This window comes from Triplophysa rosa, linkage group LG16 (genome assembly GCF_024868665.1).
Source record: "Triplophysa rosa linkage group LG16, Trosa_1v2, whole genome shotgun sequence".
Taxonomy (NCBI): domain Eukaryota; kingdom Metazoa; phylum Chordata; class Actinopteri; order Cypriniformes; family Nemacheilidae; genus Triplophysa; species Triplophysa rosa.
In genome coordinates this window covers 11702010-11718380 of record NC_079905.1, presented here as the reverse complement: position 1 = coordinate 11718380, position 16371 = coordinate 11702010, and the positions used below count along the sequence as shown (strand labels likewise).

At 37.7% G+C, this 16371-nt stretch overlaps 3 protein-coding genes across 5 annotated transcripts in view; 2 read left to right on the top strand and 1 right to left on the bottom strand.

Annotated features, from left to right (window-relative positions):
• dlgap3 (discs, large (Drosophila) homolog-associated protein 3) overlaps positions 1 to 6387 on the top strand; it is a 158334-nt gene extending 151947 nt beyond the window's left edge. For all 3 annotated transcript variants that reach the window (XM_057354408.1, XM_057354409.1, XM_057354410.1), the window contains 2 exons: positions 1354 to 1500; positions 2018 to 6387. In XM_057354408.1, coding sequence (XP_057210391.1) covers positions 1354 to 1500; positions 2018 to 2317 — 447 coding nt within the window. In that variant the 3' untranslated portion in view covers positions 2318 to 6387. The remainder of the gene's footprint in view (positions 1 to 1353; positions 1501 to 2017) is intronic.
• A 115-nt stretch (positions 6388 to 6502) lies between these two features.
• ilf2 (interleukin enhancer binding factor 2) lies at positions 6503 to 9873 on the bottom strand. The gene is made up of 14 exons (XM_057354411.1): positions 9760 to 9873; positions 9207 to 9266; positions 9078 to 9120; positions 8875 to 8979; positions 8595 to 8672; positions 8406 to 8508; positions 8226 to 8291; positions 7927 to 8043; positions 7762 to 7840; positions 7592 to 7679; positions 7445 to 7506; positions 7220 to 7334; positions 7045 to 7135; positions 6503 to 6965 (listed from the first exon to the last, which is right to left on the bottom strand). The coding sequence occupies exons 1-14, from the start codon at positions 9762 to 9764 to the stop codon at positions 6814 to 6816; spliced, it is 1164 nt and encodes a 387-aa protein (XP_057210394.1). The 5' UTR covers positions 9765 to 9873; the 3' UTR covers positions 6503 to 6813.
• Positions 9874 to 10442: 569 nt separating this feature from the next.
• The window catches only part of si:ch211-250g4.3 (nuclear anchorage protein 1), a 35327-nt gene continuing 29398 nt past the window's right edge, over positions 10443 to 16371 (top strand). Inside the window, exons 1-4 of the mRNA XM_057354629.1 lie at positions 10443 to 10519; positions 11085 to 11142; positions 11238 to 11486; positions 11880 to 16060. Coding sequence (XP_057210612.1) covers positions 11121 to 11142; positions 11238 to 11486; positions 11880 to 16060 — 4452 coding nt within the window. The 5' untranslated portion in view covers positions 10443 to 10519; positions 11085 to 11120. The remainder of the gene's footprint in view (positions 10520 to 11084; positions 11143 to 11237; positions 11487 to 11879; positions 16061 to 16371) is intronic.

The following is a 16371-nucleotide window of genomic DNA, read 5'->3' as shown; positions in this document are numbered from 1 at the left end:
CAAACCAAATAAGAGAGAATTACAGTAGTCAATGCTAGAAGTGACAAGTGAGTGGACAAGAATGGCAGTACTGTGTGGGGTAAGAGATGAACGTAGGCGAGCAATATTACGAAGATGAAAGTAACAGGACTGAGTTATACTATTAATGTGAGCTTCAAATGAAAGAGTGCTGTCAAAGATGACCCCCAAGTTCCTAATCTGGCGAGAAGGTGAGACGAAGGAACCATCGATGTATAAAGAAAAACTGGAGGACCTAGAAAGACTTGAATTAGATTGAATTAGTGCCTATAAGGACAACTTCAGTCTTGCTACCATTAAGCTTAAGAAAATTAGCAGAAAACCAAATGTTTATTTCATGTAGACAGTTAGTGAGACAGACAGGTGGAAGAATGGAGTCAGGCTTAGTAGATACATAAAGTTGTGTGTCATCAGCATAACAGTGAAATTTAATACCAAATTTGGAAAAAATATTACCAAGTGGGAGAAGATAGATCAGAAAAAATAAAGGACCTAGGACAGAACCTTGAGGAACGCCGCAGCTAACTGAAGAGGGTTGGGAATGGAAACTTTTTAGTTGTACGAACTGTGTATGGTTAGAGAGATAAGAAGTGAACCAGGCGAGAGGAATACCAGAGATACCAATAGTAGATAACCGGTTCAGCAAAATAGAGTGTGAAATGATATCAAAGGCTGCACTTAAATCAAGCAAAACACATGAACACATTACTAGTTTTGTGGTGAACAATTCATCCATGCAAATCAATCCACAATGTTATTTATTTGTTTATTTTTGTCTATTTATTTAATTTATTTATAGATACTATATTATTCTATATTTATCTATGTATTTATATATAAGAAAAATAATAATAGTAGTAATAATAATCTTTATACTACTTCTACTTCTAATAATAATAATAATTATAATTGTTATTATTATTAGACGTCGTAGTATTCTCTGTTTATCTATTAGCAATTATTATTATTATTATATTTATTATTATTATATTAATATCAATGTTATTATCATTAATATTACTATAATTATTGTTATTATTATTATATAATAAAAAGAAAAACAATCCAACCCATCTACTGTATATTTCTCTATTATTCTTTTTTCAACATTTTATTTTACTATGAAATGTCACAATGCAGAAATAAGTTGCAATAGCCAATAGACAGTTTTATTTATTTAATTATTGTGCTACGAAACACAACACATAACAACCAGTTCAATAAAATGACTCAAATGAACAAGGTGATTCACCAAAATGAATCTGACTTCCTCACTCTTTTTTTGCATATTTGCCTCTCTGTATGATTTCTAAATATCTTTCTCACTACTTGTAGGATCCCTCATCGTACCCACAGCCCATCACACAGGATTTGGCCAGTTACTGGGACCTCCTGCAGTTGGCCATTGAGGATGTTAGGGTGAAGTTTCAGGACCTTCAGCGGCTGAAGGACTCGGGCTGGAGGTTGCTCCCTGAGAAGAAGGTGAGAGTGGATATCCGCTCTGCTCCGGTCACTGCACAGTTCCACTCGAGTGCCAAAACAGGAGCGAGCAGGAGAACTCCTCATGTGTTGGCCCCCAACAACTCTCTCCCATCACCTAAACACCAGAGCCACAAAAGAAACTAAACTGTTCTAAACTAAACTAGAGAAAACAAAGACATGCATGTTCTGAAAAACCAACCAACAGCTGATTTACTGCCAAGAGAGCTGTTTGCTTTTGAATATTAAAACCTAACGACTATTTAACCTCCCTTGTGGTGTAATTACTAATTTTTCTGTTTTCTTTCCTTTTCATTGTCCGCTGCTTCCACAATGTTGTGTCACATCCTAAATACACTAATCCAATATCACTTTGCATCTTCATGGCGCTGACCTAAACTCTGCACCTGTCATGGTCTCCATCCTTTTTCCGACACATCACCTGCTTATTCGTGTGTGCTTCCCTGCATCCTTCCTGGTCATCCATATTGTCATGCCACTTCCCCACTCTTCCTCTTAGGAGGACAAGAAAGTTCCACCTCCATTACCAAAGAAACCGGCTGGTGGTGTGACGGGTAGCCTGCGGGCCGACAGTGCCTCCGAGGCTGTGGTTGGGGGCAGTGCAGGCATGCTGGTGGTCTCACGAGGGCGTAGAGTGCCCGAACGGGAGAAATCGTTGGACATAGGAGACCGTCAGAAATTGGAGACACGGCGCAGGTTGCTCCAGACCAAGCGCTCCGCCTCTTTTCGTCAGAATTCTGCTACGGAGAGTGCAGACAGTATCGAGATCTACATCACAGAGGCACAGACGAGACTATGAGATACACCTGGACAACCAGAGCAACTCTTCTCTGCCTCACACCTTTGCACAGACGTCATAAAAGAGTGCAGGGTGCCAGATTTCAAATGGAAAGATGAAGATGACCTCCAAGTATGCTGCTGGTACCTGACGTTTGCTTGTTTTGGGGATAAGGTCTTTGGATGTAACGTTGCACACTTTTTATTTATTCATTGATTTTGAGCAAGTGTTAATATTTTCCGAAAAAAAGGGCTCATCCAGCACAACCAAGTGGTTAAAGATAGAGACTTTTCTAAGTCCACATAATACACGAAAATCTTTAGGACTGTTTAACACACTAACACACATACGGGTGCAATATCATTTATTGAGAGGATCTTAAAACTATGGTATTATTTTAAATAATAGACCTTGTTTTGATATATTTAGAAAACTCGTGACTGTGTACTGTACTTGTTTCCTAATCGTTTCCACAGTGCGGCGAACGTCAAGTCAACGTCGCCCTTTCACTGTGACACGAGCCCACCCTTGTGGCCAGAGTAGAGTAATGCATCCTGAAAGCTCAGGCTAGATCTGTAAAGTTGGAGGTCTGTTACTGAATGTCATAACAGTACGGTTGTAAAACTCTTGAAAGCAACGTTTTCAGTATAGACGGTTTCAGCGACAACAACATAAACAAACGTTATGTCGCCGTAATTTAACTTCCGGTAGACCTCCCCAAAGAATACAATACGGTTGAGTAGTTTTAAAATTTTAATTAATACAATGAATATACAATAAAATATGAATATAAATTAATATGAATATAAATTAAATATAAAAAAAAATATGTTTCCAAACACACAGACCGGAAGTTAAGTGTGTCCGATGAAACCTTTTTTTCATTAGGGATCCATCTCCTGTAGCCTATACTGCAATATCAATTTACAATTGCAATTTTACAAATGCATTCAGGCTTCTTGACAACCCCGTGAAAAAACGGGCAAACCTCTAACATTATGAAAGAAAAAACATTCAGTGAAGCTTTTTAAAACAGGACAGTCTTCATCACAAGACTGTTCACAAGCAGCAAAACAGCAGGATGGACCAGGGGGTGAAGAAGACAATCTTAAATTTCACACTTGACCTGTACACTGAAGAATGCTCACTCAGAGAGAGGAGGGTACGCGTCTTGTTCATTTCACCCCTCTGCCTTTTTTTGTAACAGATGAAAACCATTATACGTGAAATCAATGTAGCTTCGGCACTTTGGATGAGTGCTCTAATTTCAGTCTCTTTTTTAATCTTTGTTCTCAATTTTAGTTGGAAGAAGGATGAAATTACTCAAACAAAATCCCCTTTTCCATTATATTTGTTTCCTTCCCTCTCACACAGGAGTTCATATACTTTATATGTGTATTGTGATAAATAGCCTATTTACACCAAAAGAAAATTAATTTGTTGAATATTACTAAAACAGTGTTTGTTTTTGTGTGGAGATTTGTATGTGCTCATGATAGAACAGAAACATTCATGGACATACAACGTAAGCGAATTAAATATTTGTTTGTGTGCCAATTGGGGATTTTACAACCGTGGAAACAAGATTGATCAGATTTCTTTTGGTATGTCAAACCATGGAAGATGGGGAATATTTTATTGGGATATGTATATTTTATAAAGTACATTTTTAGATTAGAAATAGTCTAAAGTGGTGTTAAATATAATAATATTATAAAAGAGTCTTTAGAAAGAGAGAGATTTATAGCTCTGTGGACTTATGTGTTGTAGTTGGACTTATCAGAGTATAAAAAGACTTTGGGTAGAATTGTGAGCTTGTTGAAATAGACTGGATGATATTTTAAAACAAGAGCTAGTTGACTACTTGCCATGTTGTCCACGGGCAAAAAATATATAATCTCTTTTCTATATCTTGATTATCTACATGTGCCTAACATGAGCACTATGTGTGGCTTTTTTCAAAACTATTCAGTATTATATTCAATATGACTCGCACACAATATGTGTTGTTCTAATAATATAATTTGTTCCACCTCATCCAGCTAATAACCACCTCACACTGGATGTTTCTATGTAACCTGCATGCTGTTATTAATCCATATAAAAAGAACAAACTCTCAAAACTGTAGATTCTTATCCCGTGTCTAGAAAGAGGACAGGTGTAATTATCTATAATATTTATTTAGAATGACTACACCCACATTTCTGTATCACACTGGTTTTTCTAAAGACACGACAGTCAACTATTCAGCCTGTCATTCATATGTATGCAGTAAATATATGTTACTGTACCTCTCACATCTCACTTTCTTTGTATTTCTTTTTTGTCTATCCATAGCTTTTTCTGAACCCTCTTTGTAGAGCCAGGTGCTTTTGAAGCTTCAAAACAGTTGTATTTATGCTCAAATGTCACATTTTGTAGATGCTCTATAAGTCTATAAAGACAGAAAAGCACAACAGACGATTTCTTCCACTGTGAAGGACGCCTGCTTCTCAAAACACTTACAGACTGTCTGTGATGTGAAGTTGGAATTTCTAGGTTGATCTTTTATCAGGGCCATATGTTTTTGATACACCAACAGGACATTTCAAGACTGAACATTTTCCCCCTTTTTTTAAGTTTTTTGATGGGTGAGTTGTTTACCTTTTCAGGCACCTGCTGATACAGGAATCAACATTACACTATGAAGGACTACTGAGACATTTTAACCCACATGTTTTTCAGTGGATGGAATTCTTGGAAGTATTGAACCCCATGTCAACACATGACCCAGGTATGTGGATTGTCAACAGTCTCTATAGATAAGTATGGATGGCTTAAACTCTGCCTCGGCGCCATAAAAATAACAAGTTTGATATACGTTGGCGAACATGATGTGTAGCCTTTATACAATAATATGCCGCAACCAGATTTAACTAGAATAAGTGATGAATAATGATCTTAGTTGCACAGAGGGCTTGTAGCTGTGTGTGTTATTGGGGCACTGTGATGTAGACCTTACATTGGATTCTAAACTCCCGCGTAACAGATCACTATTACATGGGTCATAGACTTACAAACAATTACTGTGTAATTACAAATACCTTCTCACATTCTGTCTTTTATGTACAGTAAATATATCTGTTGCGATTTAAGTTATTAATAGCCTATTAATATTCCATGGATTGTTATGATTGCTAGTATTATTATTGATTTCAGAAACAGTGAGAAAATGTTATTGCGATTATCATGAGAAAATCTAATCTGTATTCTCAAGGGTGTTAATAATGTATAAAAGTCACCCTGTTTAGATTCTATTCTTATGTTTGTAATTGCTGCTAATGTAGAAAATAGACCGGAGGATGACGGGACGTTTCTAAAAAGAGCCACTAATGTTTAGCAGTTGCCAGAAAACAAAATGAACATGTAGAGTTGTAACTGAGCCTACTTCCCCTCTTTTAATGTTAAAGAGAATATATATATAAATGTGGGCAGTTTGTGGTGGAGCAAACATTTTTTCCTACATGAGTTGCTCATTCAGAACATGAAATCATTGTGGAAATATTATTTGCTATTGTTGTCAAGGTTGTAATTGTTCTTTGCCTGTTTTTGTAATCACATATTTGTTTGATACAGTGCCTAGGTTAAATATTAATTTTGTATCTATGCTTTTTACATTGTTTATTTTACCAAGCAGAGCTAACTGCAATAGCTTACAGCAACTTCACCCTTCTTGGTATTTTATTTCTAGATTTGAAATAAATCAAACTTTTACTGAATTTTTTGAAACAAAGGCTGGAGGCCACATGTGATACATTGATCAAATGTTTAGTCTATAGTTTGTTTTTGTTTCTTGCCACTGTACAGCTCAATGTCTGCTAGCATTACATCAGAGAGATGGCACACTGTGATGTGGTAAAAACTAAACACAGAATGTAATATTGTCAACAGTTGTAAACATTTTCTATAAACGATTATAAAGCTATTTTAGCAAGGTAAAATAATTGCGGTTTACGTAGTATTTTATTTTTTGTCAATATTCAAAGCAACGGTACCTTAACTTCATAAAATTGCTAAAATAATGAATCAGTTTTTCATATTTTTGGAAAATGTACAATATTGAATCAAAACTTAAGTTATATCAGTATCTTAATAGCAGTATTAATTTACATCAGGGCTTAAGTGAGGGCAGATGTGTTCAGACCACATGATAAATGAGACATAAATTAAAAGAGGAAATACAAATTTAATTCACTGATAAAAACAACAAACCACAAAACATGAAACCAAATTGAAGTCTCTTTCGGACCCCTTCGTAGTCATAACCGTATAAGAATAGGCAAAGTGAGAGAAAAAAAAGGGACAATCGATGGCTTTTTGGTCCTAATAATTTGCTGACAGTTACCATAAGCTTATTTAGCATGGCACGACCAGAGGGAAAATCAAATGTAGATGGGGACTTCACTGTAAGAGATGACAAAAGGATCTGTAAAAAAACAAATTAAATACAAAGTGGCCAAAGCATTAGACAACAGGATCAGTCCTGGGTCTCCATGCTCTCATCTTCCCCTTCTCCTGCTTCCTCCAAAGCTTCATCTTCCTCTTCTTTGCGCTCGGGAGGTTTCTCATAAGCTTTTTCAGACGGGGTAACAATCACTCCGTCCCAGGTGGACATCTCGGTGGTGAGATCTGCACAGACAAACATCAGTCTCAGAAGCAGAATTCAAAAAGGGGTACTAGAAATCCAGAAACATATTCACACACTTACAACTAGCATCTCCTTCAAAGCCCAAGATTTTGCGGTATCCTCCATGAGACAGAACTCTTACCAGTGTTTGAGCAGTAAAGCACACCATGTCCTGCAGGCAAAGATCAATCAGATTACCTATGTTTGAAAATATGCAATAGTGCAAATTTTTCACGCTTTCACAGATCTACAGTACCTGTTGTTCCAAAGTCATGACAGTGTGCACACGGAAGTTTCCACTTTCACATGGATCTGTGATTCCGACCGAACCAGGCAAGAAAAGTCCTGCAGCAAGCATCTGAAGACAACGCCTGAAATACACACAATGGCTTTACCTCGAGTTCTACAATAAGGTTGATGTACATACGTACATAAAAGAAACTACAAGAAATCGATTTAAAGCAAAAACACACTGGCTTACCTGTAGGCAACGTTGAGCGGCAAGGGCTGTCTGGAGGGGTTGTTCATGACAGCAGAATGTCCCTACGAACAAACAAAGCAATGTTGCAGTTGTTAATCATCCGGAAGAGACAACAAGAAGTAGTTTTATTCTTATCCTAATGCTCACCAGCAAATCCAGAATCCAGGGAGTGAGCGGTTCAAATCCAGCGAATCGGACTTGCAGATCTTTCAGTAAACGGATCAAAACTTTCACGCTAATAAACAAACAACAGAGTGAGTCACAGGTCAAAGGATATGAGATTCATTTTGGCATTAGGTAAAGCGGTGGGTGCTTACGTTGAATGGGAGGCATTCTCCTCAAACCAGCGAGCGTGGCGGATGGCAGCCAGAGCACTTTGCAGAACCTTGATGTCCACTAAGAAAGTAGAAGAGGCTGATTAACAAGCTACATGCTTCAAGCAACACATTAAAAATACCGGCAGTGTTTAAAGGTTGACATACAGTGTAGGTCTGAGTCCAGCTTGCGCAGGTTTGGTGGGACTGTGGTGATGAGAATTTTCACAGTGGCATCTGCAGAGCTGATCTCAAAACCAGTCTCATTGGTCAGCATGGAGAGCACTGGTGGGTGAAGATTCCAGTGAGAAACACAGTAACACATTTGTTTTATCAGAATATACCCAGTTCTTATTTTTACTATGTCCGGCATTAGGAGAGTCTTTTAGCACTTAAAGAGCTTGGACTACAAATATGAAGAGGTTCAATTGTTTTAGATTAGCAAACAGGATTAATTCCACACTCACCCTCAGAAGGGTCCTGTGTACGCAGGGTCTCAACTACTTTATTTCCGAGGGCAGCAACAGCTTCCACTGCAAAATAAAAGTTAAGAGAATTACAGACTTGCAAAGTGCACTTGCCAAATGACCCATACTGCATCACAGATCACCATATACTTGACTTATACTAGCTATAATGAGACTTACATGTGGGCAAGATCTTCAGGATAACCACAAGATCTGCTACGTTGTGTCCTGTTGTCATGGTGCCTTTTTTATAGGAGCCCACTTGCCTTACTTCCTCAATTTGCTGTAAAAGGATCATAGACATTGATAAAAAACGTTTTTTCCAAAAGCTGATTTATTGAACTGTCTGGGTAAAAATGTTTTTTTTACCACTTCAAAGTTTCCAGGAGCCACAATTAGGTTGTCAATGACATTGTTAATCTTAGTGACCAAGGACAAAATGGAAGCCTGCAGGAGAGAAATTAAAAATATATAATAAATATTTTTTTGTTGTCTAAAAATGAATTATTCGTTGAAATAGGTATGGGAGGTGATTGTGAAAAGCCTACAGAGCCATACAATCATTCTCATGATATAGAAATTAGACTGCTTGGACAGAACTCACTAGATTTATCGTTTGGCCATTTAGATTATTGAATGATAAATGTACCTGTTCAGTAGAGGAAGGAGAGAGATCTTGGTTTCTTTTCAGCAGACACTCGCTTAAAGCAGTCTCATCAGGGGCGGGTTTTACTCGGGGGAAGGCCATCTCACACTATAATAAATAACAATACTATAACAAACTACATTGAATGACACCACTTTTAAGTCAAATGACATGAAAGACATGAAACAATGAAGAAATACACTTACAACATAGAAGTCAAACGGGATGTGAGGAACAAACGGCCGGTACCTACAAGTGCAAAAGTCACAGGCAGTAATGTTAGGCTAAATAATTTTGAGTAAACACAATAGATCTACATATGCTAGACAGCTCACCCTTGGACCAAGCCTCCACGGGAGCCGAACCGGCCGCCCCTCCCCCTGCCACGATCTCCTCTGGGGAATGAAAAAAAAATTACAGCAAGCATACAACGTTTGCAAGCCAATTATGGTCAAACTTACAAATATTTATCCAACACAGAAAAACTGAATTAAAGAAATTAATCTTTCAGGCAATCCAAATGTTTACTAACGTTACTACTGAACCATCTTATCATACATATCAATGCTCTTCATTGCCTGCTTCATTCACTCTTTTGTTCATTAAAATTATTACAACTACAAATTCTACCAAGTTACACAGTATTTTACAAACAACGAATAAACAGAATTTAATCGTAACGTACCCTCGAACAGGTTTTAAATCAAATACGCTGCATCTTATTTCTACCAATACCACAGCGGCTAGCAGAGCAATAGGCTAACAAGCAATGAATCAGGCTAGCTAACCTAGTAACAAAAATCAAGCCGCGGTTCCTACAAACTGTTACACATAACGTAATCAGTGTAGGGTGTAATGTTAATCAAGTAGATGTAGAAACATATTTACCTCATTGCGTAAGACGTTTTGGCAGTTTTAAAAGACACGCGCTAGTGAGAAATGATCTATCACCGCCTGCACCTTCCACCGGCTCTGCGCTTCTCTAGACCGGAAGAGGGTTACTGTAAAAGTCCATAAGAACGATGTATAATAAAAGTCTCATTCGAACAGACCGCCGCCGAAACAAACCCATATGATTTTTAAAGACTGTTTTAGAGTGCTATTTATTCGTTTGTATTTAAGTGGGCATATTTTAATATTTTGCGAATTGAATATGTCTATACCTGCATATATTTATATTTTAATAAAACGGTTTAGTTTGTATTATTGCATAATTTATTTTAACATAGTTTTTACATATTTTATTTGCGATTTATCGAACACTTAAGAGCCTCAGTGATATTTATAATCATTGTTTATACTTTGTTTGTACAAGTTGCATTCCATGCCATGTTTATGCATTACATATGCCAAACCAGTTAGTACAGTGTGTTGCAGTAGGGTTTTGATATGACGCCATATCACGGATGGACCTGTACTGCGCTTTTATCAGAGAAGACCAGACCAAACTCATACAGCCAATCAAATGCAAGGAAATCTAAAGCAGTGGCATTTTACGTAGGCTACGTAGACATCATGCATGTGCTCAAAAAAGATAAAATTGTTTATGAACAAATTCTTAAGGCTCACTTGTTCTGTCATTACTCCAATGTGACTTCACCATCACAACACATACATGTACAGGAATAATCTAGGGACACCACATAAGGTAAAATTCAATTATATAATATTTCACTTTCTTCTATAAATAGTATTTCCAATCTACTTTTCATATAACTGAGAAAAAAATGCAAATATAAAAGTTTACAGAATTATAATGATAAAGCCTGTATTTAACCCTCGTTATGTGCAAATTTTAGCAATGATTTATTATGTCGTGTTATATTGACCCCACAAATGTTTAATATACAATAAATTATTCTTTAAAAATTGTAATTTACTTTTTTCTTTCTCACTCATTATTTTAGATGAAATATCAGCACAAAACATAACTTTGTCATTTGTATATAGGCCTATATTTTATTTGTACATTTGATTGGGGAGTTCTCTGAAATGAGTTCCTGAAGAAACCACAAAAAGCTGTTGATTCTCATAGAGTTAAAAATACAATCAGGATAGTTTTCAGAAGTTGCTTATAGATTTTATTTTTTACAAAAATAAAATTTTAATTAAATTAACATTTATTAAAAAAAACTATGGTCATATACTGTACACTGCATTAGATTCTCTTCAATATCAAAACAATTACAATCATTTCTTTGCATACATTTTAGAACACACTTCCAGCAAATCACATGTAGCAAGCAGCCATGGCAGAAACTAGAGACTACGGTAAAGTTTTCTGCAATGCATAATAAAAGTTTCTTTATTGTGATTGTGATGCACTGTTTATAAATTTGTTCTGCACATGTTCTCTCACTCAACAGTTGGAGACTTCCTGACGGAATTTAAGGATGTGATAATTGTGAGAGCAACACGGGTCAGTGAAATAGCAGAGGCGGTTATTTCCCAAAGTCTAATCCATGAATGGGCAGCTCAACAAGTGCTGGGTGCTCCAACCCAGCAGGAAGCGATGCAGCTCCTGTTTGAGGCTCTGGATAGAGAACCACCCCGACACAGAGTATCCTTCCATCTGATCCTGAGAATGACGGAACCTGAGCTGATTCATGAATTAGGTTGGATTTTTTTGGTGAATTTAAAACAAATGTGATAATTTAAAGGGAACTTACCAATATTTTTTTCTTTCATCATTTACTTACTCTTATGTTTTTTGGAACTAATCAAAAATGTATTAGTAAAAGCTGAAATTAACATTAATTAAGATGAATAAATTATATAGAACTATTTTTCATTGTTATCTCATGTTAACTTATGCATTAACTAATTGTTAACAAATACAACCTTATTGTAAAGTGCTACCATATTTTTTCATGCAACACTATACAATGAGATTTTTACTATGTGAAGCTTATTTTATTTTAACATATTAAAACAGAAATATAAAATTTTAAATAGAAACTTAGTATTCATAGTTTCAGCAATGTAAAGAAAAAAAAAACTTTTTGCAGAGGGGATACAACGCAACAGCAAGCACACGCAAACAGAGGCAGGCAGTCCACACAGTTCTCCCAGAGAAAAAAGAAGACATGATGACAAAAACGGACATGCAAGTGACATCCAGAAGAGAAAAGACTCGCTGAAGAGACGAAGACTGGAAACAATGCGTGCCATCGAACAGATAGAGAAACTCTGGGAAGGAACCAAGAAAGAAAGAAACGAGGTAGACAACATGAGGCAGAGGATTCAGAGACAGCAAGATGAAATAGCCAGGATGACCATGGAGAAAAGACAATTTGAGAGATGTATTACTGACATGAAAGATGAGTTGGACTACACCCACGAAAGAATGAGTCGGAGCAAAGAAGAGATAGACAGAGAACAGGAAAGGATAGAGAAAATGAGATCTGATCTCCAAACAGAAAAAATCACCCTGGAACAAAAGCGTGATGAAATCATGAGGGAGAGACAGAATTTGGAGATGCTCAGATACGAAGCTCTGAGAGAGAAGGAGGAGCTGGAGAGCAACCGTGAAAGCACAAAGTATGAAATAGAACGAATGGAACAAACGAAAAGCACCATACTGGTTCAGATTAATGAGATAGAGATGAAGATTGAGGAAACAAAGCAGGCAAAAAGTCAGATGGAGCACATGAAGGTTGAAATAGACGCGGAGAAAAATGAGCTAGAGAGAAGAAAGGATGATATCAAGAGACAAAGAGAACAATTCGAGCAAATTAAACTTGACATACAGCAAGTGAAGGGGGAAATGGAGCAAAGGTGGCATGAAACAGAAAAGGAAGGGCTGGAACAGAGAACTACAATCCAGAGAGAGAAAGATGAGCTGAAATATTTGCAAGATGAGATTCAGAGAGCAAAAGATGAGGTCGAAAGAAACCGAGCAGTGTCGAGGCAAGAGAACGAAAGACTGGGACAGCTAAGAGCTCAGGCACTTGAAGAAAAGGACCTCATTGAGAAGAAATGCCAAGAGGTGTTGAGAAAAGAGAAAGATTTGGAAGAGTTGAAGCATAAGGTTGAGACTGGCAGAGAGGAGTTAGTCATGAATGGAGAGCTGGTCAAAAAGGAATGGGAGAAGATAGAACAGTCCAAGTTAGACATACAAGCTCAAATCAACTCGATGGAAGCCAGGGTTGAGGATACAAAAAGAGAAACCGAAAGACTGAAGTATATAAAAACGGAGATGCAGAGGGAAAAGGAGATTCTTGAGAAACAAAGGGATGATACAAGGAGAGCTAAAGAGGAAATGGAGAAAAAGAGATATGAAATAGTTACAGAGGAGTTAGAGCACAGAGCTGGACTTCAGAGAGAAAGAGATGATCTGCAGAGGTTGAGAGTACAGATACAAATAGCCAGTGATATACAAAAAGCAAAGATTCTAAAAGAGAAGGAAGAAAGCATTCAGATGAGAGATGAGGCCAGACGAGACGTGGAAAGGACAGAAAGAATCAAAGCAGAGACAGAGGCTGAAAAAGACCATTTATGTAGACGACAAGATGAAATACTGAGGGAGAGACAGGAGCTCGAGAGAATTAGACATGAGATCATCAGAGCCAAAGAGGAGATTGAGAATAGCCAGGAGGTCACAATGCGGGAAAATGAGAAAATGGAAAAAATGAAAGCTGAAATTCAAGGGCAAAATGAAGATATTGAGAAAAGTGTTGCAGAGACCCAAAAGGCAAAGGAGAAAATTGAGGAGATGAAGGCTGAGTTAGAGGAGGAGAGGGAGGAGTTGGAAAGAAAGAGAGAAATGGTGAGAAGTGAGATAGAAGAGTGCGAGTTTATTAGAGGTGAAATCGTCAGGGTAAAGGAGGAAATGGAGAGTAGGTGGCAGGAAACAGAGAGAGAGGAAGTAGAACTTCGAGTAAAAACCCAGCATGATATGGAAAGATTGGAACAACTAAGAGAAGAGATCCAGAGATCGCAACAAAATATTGAGGAGAGTCGGATGGAGCTACTGCAGTGGAAAGGGAATCTTGACAAAATGAAAGTTCAGACAGAGGAGGAAAGTGAGGCTGTGAATATAAAGATGGCTGAAGCTACAGCAAAACAAGAGGAGATAGCAAAAATAATAGAAACGGTGGAGAAAGAGAGAGAAGAGATTCAGAAAAACAGAGATAAGGCTAAGCAAGAAGCAGATGAAATCAAAAACTTAAGGGCTGAAATAGAAAACCAGATCATGGCAGCAAAACAAGAAAAAGAAGAGGCGAGTCAAGCCAAACTCGAAGTCCAGGAGGCTGAACTAATCTTAAGAAAGCAAATAGAAGATTTAGAAAAAAGAAAGTATGAAACTATAACAGAGACACTGGAGCAGAGAAATGAAATACATAAAAAAGCAGATGAGTTAGAGCAACTGAATACAGAGATACAAAGAACCAAACTTGAGCTTGAAGAGATGAGATATTCTGAAAAACACTCTTTGCAGAAGATGCTGGAGGAAGCAAAGCTAGACAGAGAAATGATAGAGCAAATGAAAACAGTTCTGCAGAAAGAGAAGGAGAATCAGGAGAAACATTCTGCTGAGATAGACTTAGAAAGTGCAGAGCTCAAACAGACTCAGTTTCAGGTCCAGAATGAGAAGAATGATGTTGAGAAAATAAGGTATGAGGTGATGAGACATAATGTCGAACAAAGTGCTCAGTTGGAGAGACAAAGAGAAGAACTTGAGTCAATCACACAGCAGCTAGTTAGAGATAAAGAAACCATAAACGAGACCAAAGAGTTGGCACAACAAGACAGAGAGAAAGCTGAGCTTCTCATGAACGAGATCCAGAAACAGAGAGAGGATCTCAATAAAAGGTTGGAGGAGACAAAGCGAGCAGAGGACACTTTGAGACGTATGAGAGAGGACATGGAGCATGATAGAGTAGATCTGGAGAAGATCCGCGTGGATACGTATGAGGAAGTCAAGAATGAGATTAACAGAGTGAGGGCTGAGATTGAGAGATTGTGGGATGAGGCTGAAAATGGAGAACAGGAGGAACGAGAGAAAATAAACAGGGAGAAAGAGGAGATGATGATGAAAATGGAGGCGATGAAGAAGGAGATGGTGGAGATCGAAGACATGAAGGTGGAGCTTAAGAAACAGAAGGACGACATTGACGTAAATATGGAAAAGGCGAGGACGGAAATAACTAAACTGGAAACGATGAAAGCAGACCTGCAAAGACAGAAGGACGAGATTGAGAACAAGATGGCCGAAGCAAAGAACGAAAGGGATCAGATGGAACTGATGAGGGCAGAGATCTTGAAACAAAAAGAGGATGTTGAACAAAAAGTGGAGCTAGCCAAAGCAGAGATGGACAAAATGCAGCGAGTCAAAGATGAAATACAAAGACAAAGACAGGAGCTGGAGGAAAGGATGCAAAGGACCAAACGTGAGATTGGAGAAATGGAGCTGATCAAAAGAGAAATGGCGGGGAAGAAGAGAGAACTTGACCAACGGATGAAACTCACCATGAGAAAGAAAGACGAGATGGAACGACTGAAGTTGGACATACAAAAAGCGAAAGAAGACATGGAACGTAAAAGGATGGAGACACAGAGGCAGAAGTATGAAATGGAACAGGTCAAAGCTGAAATCCAAAGAGCGAGAGAGGAGTTTGAATTTAGGATGGAGGAGAGAGATTCAGAAGCGGAAAAAGAACAGACGAACCTCACACTAATCAACCTGATACAACAGATCGAGGCAACGAGAGAAATGGTGAGAAATACCAAATGTCAGATCGAACACAGGATGGCGGGGAGTCAGATGGAGACAGCAGACCAGGACGAGATGAATGCTGAGATGCAGAGGCTCATTTTGGAGATAGAACACATTCGAGAAATGCTGCGAGGTCTTACAAAAGAGGTGGAGCAAAACAAGGAAATAATGAAGAGGGATAAGGAGGAGATGAGGCTGCTGAAGTTTGAAGTTCAAAGAAGGAAAAGAGAAATAGAGTACAGGGAAGAAAAAATACTGAGGGAACGAGATGAAGATGAACTGTTGAGGTCTATGATTCAGAGACAAAGAGATGAGCTGGAGAGGAGGTTGGAGGAGATCATTAAAGAGAATGATACGGTGGAGCAGATGAAAGAGGGTGCGGAAAAGACATTGAAGAACATAGAACAGGCAAAAGAAGAAATAAAGAAAAAGAAAGAACAGATTGCTCGAGAAAAGGCAGGAAAAGACAAGGTAAGTTATTACTTACATTCACTTGGTGGCAAATGGTTCATAACATGTTTTGTTTTATCAATATTATCAGCAACTGTAGTATCTTTCTTAAAGTCAAGGTGAAATTTTCATTTTCATGTTTAAGTTTACGTATTATAGCTCTGTAATGTGACATATTGCAGAGTGAAAGGTGGTTTGGAGAAATAACAGTTGTCAAGTTAAGTTAAGTTGTAAATAACATCAACATATGTACTATGTGACCAAGCATGTGGAAACTTGAAATATAAAAAAAAAAAAAAACATGTACTTGATGGTTGACTGGGTTACTTTTT

Coding starts and splice junctions, on each gene's coding strand:
- ilf2 (XM_057354411.1), bottom strand. Junction 8,980..9,077: donor TCCCGTTTGACTTCTATGTT/GTAAGTGTATTT, acceptor TATTTATTATAG/TGTGAGATGGCCTTCCCCCG. Junction 7,507..7,591: donor CCTGGATTCTGGATTTGCTG/GTGAGCATTAGG, acceptor GTTTGTTCGTAG/GGACATTCTGCTGTCATGAA.